At 31.9% G+C, this 15,332-nt stretch overlaps 4 protein-coding genes across 16 annotated transcripts in view; 1 reads left to right on the top strand and 3 right to left on the bottom strand.

The window, feature by feature from the left end:
- The window catches only part of LOC105279274 (piezo-type mechanosensitive ion channel component), a 29,571-nt gene extending 22,678 nt beyond the window's left edge, over window positions 1–6,893 (bottom strand). For 9 of the 13 annotated variants that reach the window (XM_026971486.1, XM_026971490.1, XM_026971494.1 and 6 more), the window contains exons 1-2: window positions 6,437–6,892; window positions 3,015–3,107 (exon numbers count right to left, since the gene is read on the bottom strand). In XM_026971486.1, coding sequence (XP_026827287.1) covers window positions 3,015–3,078 — 64 coding nt within the window. In that variant the 5' untranslated portion in view covers window positions 3,079–3,107; window positions 6,437–6,892. Of the gene's footprint in view, window positions 1–3,014; window positions 3,108–6,436 lie in introns of all 13 variants that reach the window. The other 4 variants (XM_026971498.1, XM_026971496.1, XM_026971497.1 and 1 more) reach the window with 2 other exon arrangements.
- A 573-nt stretch (window positions 6,894–7,466) lies between these two features.
- LOC105279279 (peptidyl-prolyl cis-trans isomerase A2) lies at window positions 7,467–9,555 on the bottom strand. Its single transcript, XM_011338939.2, has 5 exons — window positions 9,442–9,555; window positions 8,466–8,664; window positions 8,149–8,351; window positions 7,874–8,022; window positions 7,467–7,625 (listed from the first exon to the last, which is right to left on the bottom strand). Exons 1-5 carry the CDS (start codon window positions 9,493–9,495, stop codon window positions 7,529–7,531), a joined length of 702 nt encoding a protein of 233 aa, XP_011337241.1. The 5' UTR covers window positions 9,496–9,555; the 3' UTR covers window positions 7,467–7,528.
- Window positions 9,556–9,981: 426 nt separating this feature from the next.
- LOC105279281 (carboxypeptidase B) lies at window positions 9,982–13,448 on the top strand. The gene is made up of 5 exons (XM_011338942.3): window positions 9,982–10,364; window positions 10,474–10,668; window positions 11,871–12,004; window positions 12,093–12,497; window positions 12,823–13,448. Exons 1-5 carry the CDS (start codon window positions 10,091–10,093, stop codon window positions 13,177–13,179), a joined length of 1,365 nt encoding a protein of 454 aa, XP_011337244.1. The 5' UTR covers window positions 9,982–10,090; the 3' UTR covers window positions 13,180–13,448.
- On the bottom strand, window positions 13,274–14,985 carry LOC105279280 (chymotrypsin-2-like). The gene is made up of 3 exons (XM_026971071.1): window positions 14,407–14,985; window positions 13,881–14,196; window positions 13,274–13,791 (listed from the first exon to the last, which is right to left on the bottom strand). Exons 1-3 carry the CDS (start codon window positions 14,694–14,696, stop codon window positions 13,627–13,629), a joined length of 771 nt encoding a protein of 256 aa, XP_026826872.1. The 5' UTR covers window positions 14,697–14,985; the 3' UTR covers window positions 13,274–13,626.
- Between the last annotated feature and the right edge of the window lie 347 nt (window positions 14,986–15,332).

Below are 15,332 nucleotides of genomic sequence, written 5' to 3'. Positions count from 1 at the left end.
CGGCATGCAGTCAATAATAATACTCCCTAGAAAATGACATTTCAACCCCTCTGAACGTAGTATGAACTATTATACTACTGGATGAACATGTAGTATAAGACTGAAGCAAACTCAGATACATTGATAATGAAAATTGTTATCAAATTTTTGGTCCATTAATGATAATTATTTTTGTTTCATGAGACGTTACGAAAATATAACATAGAAATAAACATAGTTTGTTAATTCACATCTGTTACACTATACTAGAATTTCCGTTTCATGTGTTCTTCTAAATGATTTGCACAAGTAATTTATCATTGTGACTCACTGTCTCTAGCAATTTACTCATTCTATTCGGAGTATGTTATATTAGACCGACATATATAAATAACAGCATTGTGTCGCTGCCAAGTAAAGTCCGCGGCAAACCCCTACAGAGTTTTAATTGTACGCGCGTGCATAAATTTGAGATTTATATTTAAATTGATGCCATTACAACAATATGTTATTTTAAGCATTATTTTTCTATTAGATATAGATTTAATCTTGTATTTAACTATATAAACGAATTAACGAATATAAAAATTAAAAAATATTAATTATTGGCATATATGTGTAGAAGTGAATCTTAATAATTATTACAATGTTAACATTAAATTATTTATTATAATAATTTAAATAACACATAAATTAAATTATAGGTTTCTTATTATATAACTCTTCATCTTTGTGAATTATATCAAAGATTCAGGCTTATAAAGTTCCATGATTACGAAACAGCGGAAATGAGAAGGTTACACGCACGAAAATTTCATCATATTCTTAGGATATATCTATAAAATAAAGTTAACCTTGATTCGATGAATTGTTACGACACAAAGATTATAATAGCTAAAAATCCGTTACATTACCCATAAAATCTTTTTTATACTATATATTATTTAATTCGCACATAATAATGATTTACACCTAGACAAATAAACAACTAATATCTATTTTTATTACTTGAAAAATATTATTAAATTATATATTATTAACTTTATTAATATAAAAAGTTTGCATAGTCTAACCAAACTTAAAAATGATAAAAAATGCATAAATCATAAAATATTTTTTAATAATATATCAGTATAAAATTATCATGTGTGTCGTTTCATCATTATTATTTATTTTATATTTTTATTTAACGATTGATTAAAGATTTGTCATCTACAAAACATCGCAATAAATCGTAGCATGCCATGTTTGCATCAGATATTAAGTTTGTTCTGATAAAAAGAACATAAGTATCCTACTTTCGATGAGAGGATCCTCTTAGTATTCGTTACGTACATTTGTTCAATATAGCTAGCGATTGTATATTTATTTAGATAAAGCTAGCAAATCTCTTGCTCTCACATGGAACGGATATACGAGTTCAACCGCCTGTTCCCTAATTTTAGAACGCTCCCTAATTTACGTGCTTAGGCACGTGTCCGTGATGTCAATGTGGAAATGTGATAGTTACGAAAGTTCATTCTTATTCTATCCTCTTTATCTTTCCACATATCTTATGTTCAAATATTTTGTTATGCAGAAATGCATGTGTATTCATATTATGTCATCTAGTAATTAAAATGCGTTAATGTGTTATAAAAAATAGAAGAATAACTGAAAGCAGAATTGCTGAAAGAATAACTAATATACATACATGTAAATTAGATTTAAAAATTATATTTAGTCAAATTTCTTTTTTAACTGATCAAAATTATGTGAGTATCAAAGTGAATCGTTAACAATAGTAGCATAATGATGTGATCCAGCATGTGGCGAGTTGATAACACATTGATAAATAATGGCAGCATTACTGTTTGATCAATAATGGACGGATCAATACAAAACATTAATCTTAAATACACGGTATATAACTTTAATATTATAATCTTCATTAACTAATCTTTTTAACATGTAGAAACTTTATTAAATAGGAACGTTATTAAAAAATAATGTATGTTAAAACTGCAAAGAAAGTAAGTCAAGAAAAGTCCAATATAAATGTAGTGAACACATGGTCATCAGAGGAAGTTATATATCATCACATGTTGTTTGTCTGCTATCGTGTAGTTATCGTAAAGCGTAATTAGCATAATCCCAAATATGGTTATTTAGAGTGTAGGCAGTAGCCGACCTAAGTCGGATTCCTCAATATGATCATCGTCTATTTCTAGTTATTCTGTTACGAAATACGATAAAGCGGCATTTCGTATTCTTCGTTTTACTGATTTCCAATTACAACGACCAACGGGTTAAGATCGTTAGTCAAACAGAAATGGTGAATTATAAGCATAAATGTCACTGAATGCATTATCATTTCGGCAAAATAATTTTGAAGAGTTCTTTTCATAACACAAAAATGCGATTTTTATATTAATAAATGACTATTTTTTATTTCATTTTTTTATTTCATTTCATTATTGTATTATATTTTATAGCATACAATTTATTTTAAAAACGGTGTATATAGTATTACAACAGCAAAAATATTAATTTTTATATTATTTAATACATTATTTACATTTTCTAATCTTTTTAATATGTAATTATTTAGCATTAAAACAATGAATGTCTGAAAAATACATATTTAAAAAATTAATATTTATAAAGAGATTATATAAAAGTAGATCTTTTCATTTCCCGTGTTTCTCATTTTTTCCTGTTTCATAATTAAGATATTAATTAATTAATATACGATAATTAATTAATTAATATACGAGAAAATTGCATATATTTAATGATGTCCTCATTCTTTTTTGCGAGAGTTAGTAATAAAATTAATTGACATAACGATGAGTGCACAAAAACTCGAATGAGTGTAAACCTTATACAATATTTAAATTATACAATACTTAAATAATATTTAAAAGCATTTTATGTTTATTTTCATCATTCATATTGTTTTATAAATCATCATTAATAATAGATATGCGTGAGCCATTTATTATCTGGATTATAAGGAAACAGGCGAGAGAAAGAATCATGTGAACGGGACTTACATCCAACTAAAATGACTGGTAAAACTACCCTGAGGAGGGCTACGTTCAGCCAGTATTTCGTCATGCCTTGAGCTGCCTGAATGGCCTTTTACCCTGAAATAAAGAAATAAGAGACAGATGAGCAATTATGCAATTGAGAATGTTTCTAAGATTTGTCGAAATTCTATGTCAGAGCGTAAACTGTCCCGGAATCAATAAAACGCTGCCGCAGTCAAACACCTTTAACCCCATTTTGCCAAGAGACACAGTGCTAACGTATCGTGCTACACCCTTCGCTTTATGATCTCGCTGACTTTTTTAGAGTCCAGGTCCCTTTCATAAACCGGTTTCCACTGCTGTTTTTATGTGATATGTTCTTCAAGTCGTCACGCTAGCTGTCCTCGCATGATTCCGTTATCCAGCCATAATATGAGCTGATATCGGTACGTTTACAATTAATTAAAAATAAATAACACAAAATGATTCTCACGATTTCATGTAACAATTTCTTTTGATAATGGAAAATTGATATCTTTATTTAAAGTTGTATTCACTATCAATATAATACTTATATGTATTATTTGGTGATTAGGATATGGTACTAATGTCCAAACATTCCCGACATAACTTCTATTTAAGCAATTCTAGGAACGAAAGTGAGTATGTTTTTGGTCGTAAGAATTCAGAGAAAGTCAGTGAGAATTCAGAGAAGTCAGAGAGAATTCAGTAAAAAGAGGCGCGCCCACCTTAATTACGGGCCAATTACATAGGGGCACATCACTAAGAGGTGCGCCGGTTACACTTTTATCGCATGTGGATACGAACACGAATGATGTATGTGGGAATAAGAGGGAAAAGATATGACGTTGCGTGACGATATTATTCTACCATGGGCAATATCAGTCAATTTTCTTGTATGCAATCCGACAGCACCTTTTGATATATATGAATAAAAAATGAAACGATTTTATGATGATGAAAAGTGAATACAGTGATTAAGAACGGCGTGTTCGATTGCTTTCTTTAACTACCGATGCGAACTTTAGCATCTGATTTTTAGAGAACTAGAGTTTTGGATATAACATTTAAATATATTATAATTTAATTTTAATATGATTCATATAGGAACATAATCGTTCCATTATCAAGTTTTAATCTGTTTATAGTTTTCAAAGCGTAAATTTTAAAAGATTATTTTAAATACATATGTTATGTTAAGCACAATGCGCATAGAATGTTTCCACATAGTTTGCATACCACATGTGTTGCATCGTAATTAGTTATTTAATTTGACTAACAAATACTGAATGAGTAACATATTTGAATTATTCAAATGTACAGGTATATTGGAATTTGATGAAGAAACACTGGTTTTCTTTTATTTATTCCGAAGGTTTAATAGACTTTATAATTACATAACTGATATTGTAGAATTGCATAACTATCGTGATACTTACGCATAAATAGCGTGAGAATTATTACTAATTTTTAAACTTTATTATCGTAGCCAGAATATCATAAATTGTTATATGCGTGTCTTAATCATTGTAACATGCAGGTAATTTTGGCATTATATGTATTGAACAAATTGTTAATATTTGTCATCATCGTTTGTCATATATTACGTCTCACGAATATAATTATGTCCGATGTTTTTACTTACGTTATATTCTAATAATGATAATCTAAACCTGCAGTTTGAACTTGAAAAGAGATATAGTTTTCGCTATTAATAACGTAATCTCTTGACACTTTAATTTTGCTATTATCTGCTTACGCATAAAACTATATTTTGATTAAATTTGTATAACGTGTACAGCAGCATATGCACAGGTTGCGTGTTATGTTGATGTATTTTACGTGCAAATGCGTGACACACGCTATAACGAGGAGTTAATCAAGAGAATGCATAACACCATTTAAAGAGCAAACAGTGCTGTGAAATAACGAGGATTTCTTTGTGTTTTTGATAAATGATAGCGATAGATTATTTCAGCATTTAAAAATGACCTTTAGACAGCATAATTATTTAACAATGACGACAATATCAGATTGATTCTCTTTTTACATAACTCTTTGAAATTATTAAAAGATATGATACGTTAAAGATGCTACAAAATGTCCCAAGAAACTTACACTAAAAACATACAGTTTATTAATTCATTTTTAATTTTATGGAACGTATAACAGAAGAGAAAATATTTAGTCGCAACTAATATTAATTATCGGAACATAATTTAAACACGTATGTCAATTTGCAACCGTAAATACAATGAGAATAGCTAGTGAATTGCAGAATTTTTAAGTACAACATTTTAAGATACTTATTTATGTATGTTACTTGTTAATAAAAAACAAAAACGATAAAACATGTTACTTTATTTATCATTGTTTATAAAAATTGTTCAGTAATGGTAGAAGAGTGAACCGCTTCACTTCATGTCTTTTTTTATCTCATACGTTGTGATAATCATACATGTGCAAGAGGCCTTGTGCACTCAATACGATAATTTAACGGATATTACCGAGTGCAAACGTGATATACGATATAGTACATTTTAAACATTTCCTTAATAATTATAAACAATCTTTTTGCTGGCATAATATATATGCATATATAACCATATTAAAAATATCTATACTTATAAGTATTAATTGAAAAATTTGTCTCTATTTGTTTCTGTTTAATAATGGATAAAAAATTGTTTACCTTTATTCTTAAAAAGAAACTGCATAAAATCTGACTACGTTAGATTAAAAAGGAATCCAAATTGTGTGAATTTAAGAAAGAATTCTCATATAAAGCTTATTTGTACGGATTTATTTCTATTTATCTAGAGGTATCTTGAATTAGCATCGCGAACAATAGTCCTTGGTTGCTACATGTACTTCCCATGCTCACACTTCCGTTTACCTTAATTATCTTGGACAATGCTTAATTGATATCGTAACTTTGAATCTGATGATGATTTTTATTATTTTACACTGCTTTTCAAATATTGAAATATTTTGCAAATATAGATTTAAGCAATATATTTATCAGATTAAACAATTCACTCATTAAATTCGTCATAAGATTATAGGGGTCATTGTAAAGAGTTAATAGTAGTTGATAGGTGTCATAGTATCAGAGAATTTGAATTCAAAGTATTTTTATTTACTATGACAACAAATTTAACATGCAACCTTGATTACTTAAGTTGTGTGCTTTTCCTTCAACATATCATCCATTCATACATCTAAACAAAAATCTCTTCACTTCAAAATTCCACGCGTTGCCTAACAGAAGCGCTCTTCTCCCTTCATCAAAGATCTATTTCAATAAAATCAAGAAACATCAAGAAAGAGGAGCGCCAAAACCTCTAAACATTCTATTTCCGAATTGACGACGTCAGCATTCACATCCACTGTAGTAAATTGCCGTGACAAAAAGCGGAGCGTACCTTATGCGAGCACACTGACGCGCAGTTTCAGAGCATCCCCTTTCAAGGACTTTCTCCCAACCGTCTTTAGGCCAATCAAAAGGTCTCAAAGGGAGCGACATGCGCTCTCTTTCTGGATGCGTATTTCAACAACCGGAAAATAACGAACCATCACGATTACCACCGCTTCACTACACCGGTGCACTTTAGCCACGACACATTCAATCGCATTCAAAGGTATCCGGTATGGCTTTATGAATGGCAGCAGTTCCAGCGCACGCCCACGTGTCACCTACTACGAAATCGATGGAGCATCGACCGACGCTCGATTCTGCTTTACATTAGATTCCAACCGGCCGACTTCCGCCGATGACTAACAACCTACCGCTCGATTTGCCGGTTTGGCACTGACTGACTGGTTGGCCGACCAGGTCACACCGTCAGACCAGGCGCCTAGCCAAGGCTAGGCCTGATACCCGAACGTATTCGCGTACTGTAGAACGTAGTGTGCATGCGCGGTACTGTGTGCGTCATCACGGTGGAATACACAAATGTGATTCAGACTTTTTCTTATTGTCTTCTTTCCGTTTTATTGTTTAACGATCGAGATTCCATCTAGAAATAATTCTCTGCATCTTTTTTAATATTATTAAAAAACACGGGTTTTTATTGTTTTCATATGTAAATTTGAAAACAAGTAATACCGTGAATGTAATTGCGACATTATAATAACAAATAGATATTAAGATGGTCAGCAATATCATGAATTATTTTTTCTTAAATTTTATATTTAGCACGAAATAAGTTTATTATAAAATAAAGTATTTCTTGGATGATAATGTCATGATGTTTGCAGAGATGGCGCCTTAGTTTACTTTGTCGAGGAAATAATCCATGATACGTGTATCGGCTGATAACGTAATAAAACTGTAGCTCTGAAGTTATATATAATGTGTAATTATATCTTTATTTATACTATTTCTCATAAGAATGATAAAAATAAATATGATTTAATAAAATAAATTTAATAAAACAAATCTCTGGACCAAACAAGGAGATTAAAACATATTTTTTTTTATTTCAATCAGTCTTTAATTTTAAGATCGTTCATAGTTAAACATCCAATTGTTTCATCATATAATGGAAGAATGCGAGTATCAGTAAGCTGAATCCCAATGGCACGCAAGTTGCTTTTATCCATGCCCACATACTGCAAAGATGCATATTTCAAAATCGCATTAACGTACACATTAACGAAATGTAAATGCAGACTACTATGCCACTATTTACTCACTTAAATATGTACGCAGAGAGTATAGCTTAAAGCGATAGTGCATCAAAGAAATCAAATATGTGCACATAAATAGCACTAAATGCATTAAATTCAATTATCTACGAAAGGAATGAGCACACTAATGCACACTAATAAATAAGATTGTATTGAAAATATTAGAGTACTCGTAATCGTAAGTTTTATCTGATATGATGTACGGTTCCACCGTTCGCAGAATACCGCAATCGTAGATAACTACAGGTATCAGTGGATTATTATCATTATCCGTTTTGACCTGTTCTATTTTGTAGATTATTGCTTCACCGCTAACTACCTACAAGAAAATATTTAAAATATTAATATAACAAAGGCATATCAAGATATTTTAACAAAATAATGTGAGAGATATTAATAAATATAATAAATCTTTTTAACCATAATTTTATATTTTTTTTATTACCTTCCCGAATGATGTATGAAAGCCATCTAACCAAGGCGCTGTTACGGTAGTGATGAAAAATTGACAGCCATTGGTGTTTCTTCCAATATTCGCCATGCTGACGAATAATGGTACAGTATGTTTCACTTCGAAGGTCTCATCTTCGAAGTACTTTCCATAGATACTAATAGAACCATAGCCATCGGTTTTTTCAACATCGCCAGCTACAATAATTAAAGTATAATTACATAGCACAATCATAATTATGTACAATACAAAATGAGTAAAAATTTTTACTTCTTTATTAAAAATTTTTACTTTTATTCAAGGGATGTAACCTTGGATTAAGTATTTCTTTATCACTTTGTGAAATCTGGTTCCTATATATGTTTTTCCTTCTACGCCAGTAGTAGCAAGAGTGATAAAGTTCTTCACCGTCTTCGGCGCTATTTCACCGAACAGGCCGATAACAATCCTTCCAGCTGGATGATTATCTATCATGATATCGAAATACACCTCATCCGTGACTTCGAATTCCTAAAATAGAATTTTATTCTGTGTCAATGTTTAGTTATTACGCAATTGATACGCAGCCTATTCTAATCTAATAATACCGACAACAACCTAATAGTTTATTTTGCTGTAGTAAAAATAGATCAATGATCATTTGAGAGGAAAAGATATGGCATGTACCAAATATCTTAACTTGTCAAAAACTGTAGCAAAGTGCAAAACTTAAAATGACATATATTCATAGAAGATCGTATATGATTGTACATGTTGGCGCGCGCTTATTAAAGTGTAACAATCGGGGAAACCTTACGATATATTCGTAAAGACGATGTATTCGTCAGACGCACTGATACCTTCTTATTTAGCTATTTATTTTTTCTTTTTAATATAAATTCTCAATCAACGAATAACGGATGAATTAGTGTAATATAATGTTGAAATTTCAGTGTTCATGCAATCAAGGTACAATTTTTATCGTCTCTTATAATATAGCACTATCTCAGTCAAATTTTAATAAAAAAGTTTGTCAAGATGCTATACAATCTAATAAAAATGAAAATGATAAATTGATCGAGTTCATGTAATTTGCATTTCTTATATGTTTTGGATATGCATGCAAAATCGAGATTTTATACAAAAAAGATAGGAAAAATATGACAAAAACTAATTTCCATTTTGTTGAGCAATTACTTACCTATTAATGATACTCAAAAATTTATTATACTTAAAGTTATACTTAAAAAGAGATATCACCGAAAACAATATAACACGATTGTATTAAGCACACGCAGCAAACGGTACCTGGATGGTCGAGACAGCAACAACGAGGGAGAGGATTGTAAACAGGCACTTCATGATTTTACGATTTTGTCCCGAATGATATTTTGGAGCAAGAATCTCACGGTACGATTTTATTTAATCGATCGCAACGATATTTTTGCGTTGACTCGTAATCACGATTGCGGTACACGGTAAAACAACGACGTACGACCATTTTCTTGCAGAAGCCATGCGTCTGCTCGTAGTATGCGCTGTCATCGAGCACAGCGTCGGCGCTACAAATTGAACAAAATAAATTAAAAAATAAGGAGATCTCAGATACATTACTTTAAAAGGAAAATAAGCATGAGTTGAAAAATATTTGATGTTTATTTTTTTATGTATATGTTCCAGTATAAGTTTATTGAACTTATACTAGAAATTTATTAAATGAATGATTTTATTTTATTTTAGAATTTCTAATAATAAAATTCTCATTCGTGGTACAATAGATTAGATTAAATTAGAAGATTAGGTTCTCTGATTTAGAGGTCAACTTTGATATGCGATCGTATCAGCTTCGATAATCTTCGGAGCGTCGATCGAGTAATCCCGTTATATCCGATCACGGAGCGTGGCGCGTATTATAAAAGCTGTGAGTGCTGTGATCTTAAAAACAGTGTTGGTGACGATGAAGAACGGTCGGCATTCAGGAAAAGAGCGTACGAAATGGGCGACATTGACGATAGTAGCAATTGTCATTGTCGTCGTGGACGCAGCTACACTTGGACATCAAACAAAAATTGTGTCGCCTGATGCCAGTCAGATTACTCAACAAGCAAATGACAAGGAATCGAAAGATCCTGTCACAGAACAAATCACTTACGAAGGCGATCAAGTATGGAGAATTTGGAAGACGAAAAACAATAGCGAAGAATTAGTGCAACGTTACGACGAAGACGGTTGTATGTAACAATTTTACATCTGCATAAAATGTACTTTTATTTCTAATTTAAAATAGATATTTATCAAAGATCGTATAAGGATATAGTTTTGGAATTCTTTTGGTCGTAGCATACTCAATATGGTCGAACAATGCGTCGATCGCTGATATTTTTGTTCGGAATTACATGTTGGAGCATGTGGATTCAATATTTAAGAGGAGTGGAATGACATATCAAGTTCTAATTGAGGATGTACAACAAGCGATCGATGAGGAGAATCCTCCTCTTTCACAGGATGAGCAAGAGGAGCTTGAAGGGCGTAAAGGTTTGACGTTTTTATTATAAATATTTATTATAAAGTTTTATTAACAGCTTATGGAATTGCTTATATCGTTTATGTGCTTTAGTATATTCTTCTTCATTCTTTAAATTGCTTTCCAATGGTATTAATAATGGAAAAAAATATATTTATTATATTAAATTTATCTTCTTAACACTGATAAAAGTTGTGAAATTTTATAGTTTACTTTAGCTACTTATATAATTAAAGTAAACCAACGAAAATATCAAAAATAATTATAAAGAAATAAATTTAAGAATAAGTTTAATAAAAGTAGCAATTTTTAATTGATTTTATGCTAAATTACATAAGATTAAAAAAACGAAATAATTAAAATAAATTCTTAAAAAAACTAATACTATTAACATCTTATAATTTCAATTATTTCTTCATAAGACTGTTGGGAATCAATCGAGGTTGTCGGCCTCAACTGAATTTCACCTGGTAACCCGGTTTCGCTTCAATGCTGATTAACATTAACAGTTATACTTTACTTGTACACTACGCGTGTGTATAAAATATGTAGTCGTCACACGTTCTGCCTGCTTTCTGCAGCATTTCGATGTTTTTCCCGTGATCGTTTGCATAGCCAGTCGATTCGACGTCGATTCCGTTATCCAGTAACACAGATTTGACGAGATTTAGTTTTCAATTAAACCACATATGAGAAATTGTTACCACATGTTAGAAATTACATTTACGCGAATCAAGTAAAAGCAACAATCCTTTCACGAAAATTTACAAAAATTACTTGCTATCGCGTCGCGGATTAAGCAGTTGAATAAATAATAAAGCACATTCGCAACTATGATATATAATGATCGCATTGTCACCGAAGTGAGGTTTTTAGTGATTTTTTAGCTCGTTACGCTTGGTGGCAGGGATTCAGACGTAGATATTCACGTCCTCGTCCTCTTCGTTATCCTGTAGCTAGTACATACGGTGTAGGTGGTCCTTGGCATTTTAGGGGTGAGCTTTTTCAAGCGTAATCCGCTTCGTTGATTCAGGATAGCTTCAACTCTACATTATGCTAGCACCGAAGTATTCTATGCTAAAATTATTTTAAAAAATACTCGCTTTATTATATCATATTACATTATATCACATCGATCTGAATCTACGAAGCGGTTGCTAAATAGGGGCATGAGGGCATTGATGCAACCTTTGAATAAAGATATATTTGTCAGGTCATCGAATGGAATGGACTAGTTATCATCGATTGGAGGATATATTGGAATACTTAGATTTTCTTGCGGATACGTACCCTAACATATGTTCCGTTAGGACCATCGGAGAATCTGTTGAAGGTCGTCCTCTAAAGGTATCATCTACGATTTTGATATCTACGTTTCGACAAAATCGACAAAAAGTTCAAGTGTTTAATATTGTTTTATTGTTTTAATGTTAAGGTTTTAAGGATTAGTAATGGTAAACCAAATGCACCAGCGCTGTGGATCGATGGTGGTATTCATGCTAGGGAATGGATATCACCCGCGGCTGTGACCTATATCATCGATTATTTGGTTGAAAATAGTGAAAATTTGGAAGTTGACTATTATATCCTGCCAGTTGTCAATCCGGATGGATACCACCATACCTTTGTCTCCGATCGCCTATGGAGGAAGAATAGAAGGAAAGTTGATTATAGCGGTTGTTCGGGTGTGGATTTGAATCGAAACTTCGGTTACCGTTGGGGCGGAATGGGAACAAGCAAGGATGTATGTCGCGAAACGTTCTCAGGTACCCGAGCGTTCTCTGAGCCAGAAACCGATGCCATTCGAATGTTCTTCGATATCAGCTCGGCAAATTTCAAGGTCAGTTGGATTTAAATCAAATGAACATTTTACGTTCAATTTGCGCGGTATCATTTATTTGATTTAATTAATTACTTTATTTTTTGCTTTTTGATAATACATCAACCTATAATGTAGCAGCATTATAAAGCATTATTTATAAAGCAATTCAATATTATTTTTTAAATTAAATGTTACGTTATATGTAATTCTGAACATCTCAACAAAAAAAACTACAGCATTATTGTTAACTTTAATCTTCCAAATAGATGTCCAAATTCACAATTTAAACTTGCGTTAAACTCCGAAATGTTTCATAGTGCATATTTTAAAATTTGCCTTGCAGGCTTATCTCACTTTCCATTCCTATGGGCAATTTATTTTATATCCATGGGGATATGACAAACGAGTGCCACCTGATTATACAGAACTTGACATGGTCGGTCGTCAAGCAGCGGCAGCCATGAAGAAGATTGGAGGCAGTGTATATACTGTTGGCAATAGTGCTACAACATTATATCCAGCCTCTGGTGGTTCTGATGACTGGGCGAAGGCTCTTCTCAAGATCAAGTATACATACACAATTGAACTGAGAGATACTGGAAGATATGGTTTTATACTTCCAGCCCGTTACATCATTCCAACGGCCAAGGAAGCGCTTGCTGCAGTGGAAGTAATTACGGAAGCGTGCAAGAAAGCATAATTTTTAATCCAGCAATTATATGCGCGCAAATTAAATTAAATGTAAAAATTAATGACTAATGTCTCTTTTTTTTAACTGGTTTATTATTGCATTCTGTAGAAGAAGAGGAGTACTGGATTACGCGTTGATTACTGGATTTCAAACTAGCATTTATTTTATACTTTAACGTTTAATATTATGAAATATATAGTATATAGTTAACATAAAACTGATATGTGATAATTCTTGTGACTTATTTATTGCGTAAAATAAACAATGAAAATATTCTATATTATAAGTTTTTCCTTTAAAACATCATTTACTTTCTTTTGGATAGGTTTAGAATAAGAAACATAAAAGTCGCAGTAAAAATGTTTATTTTATTTGTACTGCATGTTTGTTTTGCACAGAATAACATATAATATTTCGTCATCAGAATTCATTGATAACTAGTCAATACAGTCAGTATTAATTACTAGCAACATTCTTTTCAATCCATGTATTAAATTTGGACACTTTAGCATATACGGATGGCGCACCAACAGTACCACATGGTATAATGCCCCAAGATACGACTCCAGCAAGGACCGGTTTGTTTCCATAACGTTTTATTAATGGGCCGCCAGAGTCACCCTGTAAATAAATTAAAAAATTTACATTTTATTATTTTCACCTTAACAGTTATTATCATGATTTAATGAATTAAAGTTTGCAATACTTACACTACACGCGGAAATTCCACCGGTCAATGGGCCAGTGCAGACATTAGTTTCGTGAACAGGTGAATATCCTGTTAGACGTTCGACGTTTTTGTGGCATGTGACGCGGTCGACGAACATTAATTTAATATGCTGAAGATCATCTGGCAGTCCCGGAAAGGTGTCCTCAGTGGAACCCCATCCGCACAGAGCTGCATCTCCAGTTGGTTCGTCTTCTGCATTCAGCAATTCAATGGGTTGTACTTCCTTTGTGAATTTCAATGAACCCTTAAGCTTGATCATACCAATATCGTACGGGCCAACACCACTGTAATTTATGTGAATTGTTATTCAAATTTTCTTGAAAATAACTGCAATAAACTACAGAAATTATATGTTAAAGGAAAGATGATATCCACATCTGAATTCTACTGTACTAACACTAATATAAATAATAATATGGATATTATAATACAAAACTTAAATATTCATGGGCTGTATTGTTTGTATCTCTAATATTTTTAAAACTATTATATGATATTGTATTCACCCTTGATATTGTTCATTTGGAATGCTCTTCTCCGCTTCTATTGCTTGCTCAGTGCTTTCTACAACACTAAGCTTATTCTTTCCAGCTTTGATGAGCAGAACGCCATAGTTAGGAACTGCCTGAATGCAATGTGCTGCAGTTATTATCCATTGACTATTAAGAATTGATCCTGCACAGAAGTGGGATGCGGTTTCTTTTGTTGGTCCCCATTGGAGGGAAACTATGTACGGATATGCTCCTTGTGGCGCTTTGGAACCTCCTACTATTTGCGGATTAATTGGAAACCGCATTCGGAAACCGAGATAAGGTTTCTCTGTAAAAATAAAATTAATAATAAATAAGAAAACATACGTGATAAAATTGATCGTAACGTGTTAAAAATAAATCGGCACAAGAAATCCGAGGAAACTTGTAACAATGTATAATGCGGAATTCAATTTTATTCTTTTTTCAGAATCTGTGAAATAATTAGTACAAATTTATTTAGAACGGTTAAAAAAGATTAGGTTTTATTTGATAAACAAAGAAACGTTCTAGATTTTATTAAAATTTTGAGACTTAATTTATGATATAGGAAATTGTAATTCATAAGTGTAATATTTCTATTCTTTTAAAGTATTTTGAGTTAAAAATTGTGTAACATTTATTGTATCACTTTTTATATAAATGTCAATTGAGAAACTTAATTGTTTAATGTTTATAAGTTATATATAATCTATAAATTGAAGAATTGACTTACCGGCGAATGCTACCGCTAGGAAAGCAAGGAGAACAATTACTTTGAAAGCCATTGCGTTTTTTGATGTCAATTCGGTAACTCGACTGTATTTTATACTCATTTCGTTGCGTGTCATTGTACGATATCAATGTGACCGCTGCACTGGTAATCCATCATAATCCATAGGAATCTGCGCGCAACATCTGAG

The sequence above is a fragment of the Ooceraea biroi genome, chromosome 7 (assembly GCF_003672135.1).
Source record: "Ooceraea biroi isolate clonal line C1 chromosome 7, Obir_v5.4, whole genome shotgun sequence".
Lineage (NCBI taxonomy): Eukaryota > Metazoa > Arthropoda > Insecta > Hymenoptera > Formicidae > Ooceraea > Ooceraea biroi.
Note: the sequence above shows the minus strand (reverse complement) of the source record. Positions and strands in the feature narration are given on the sequence as shown.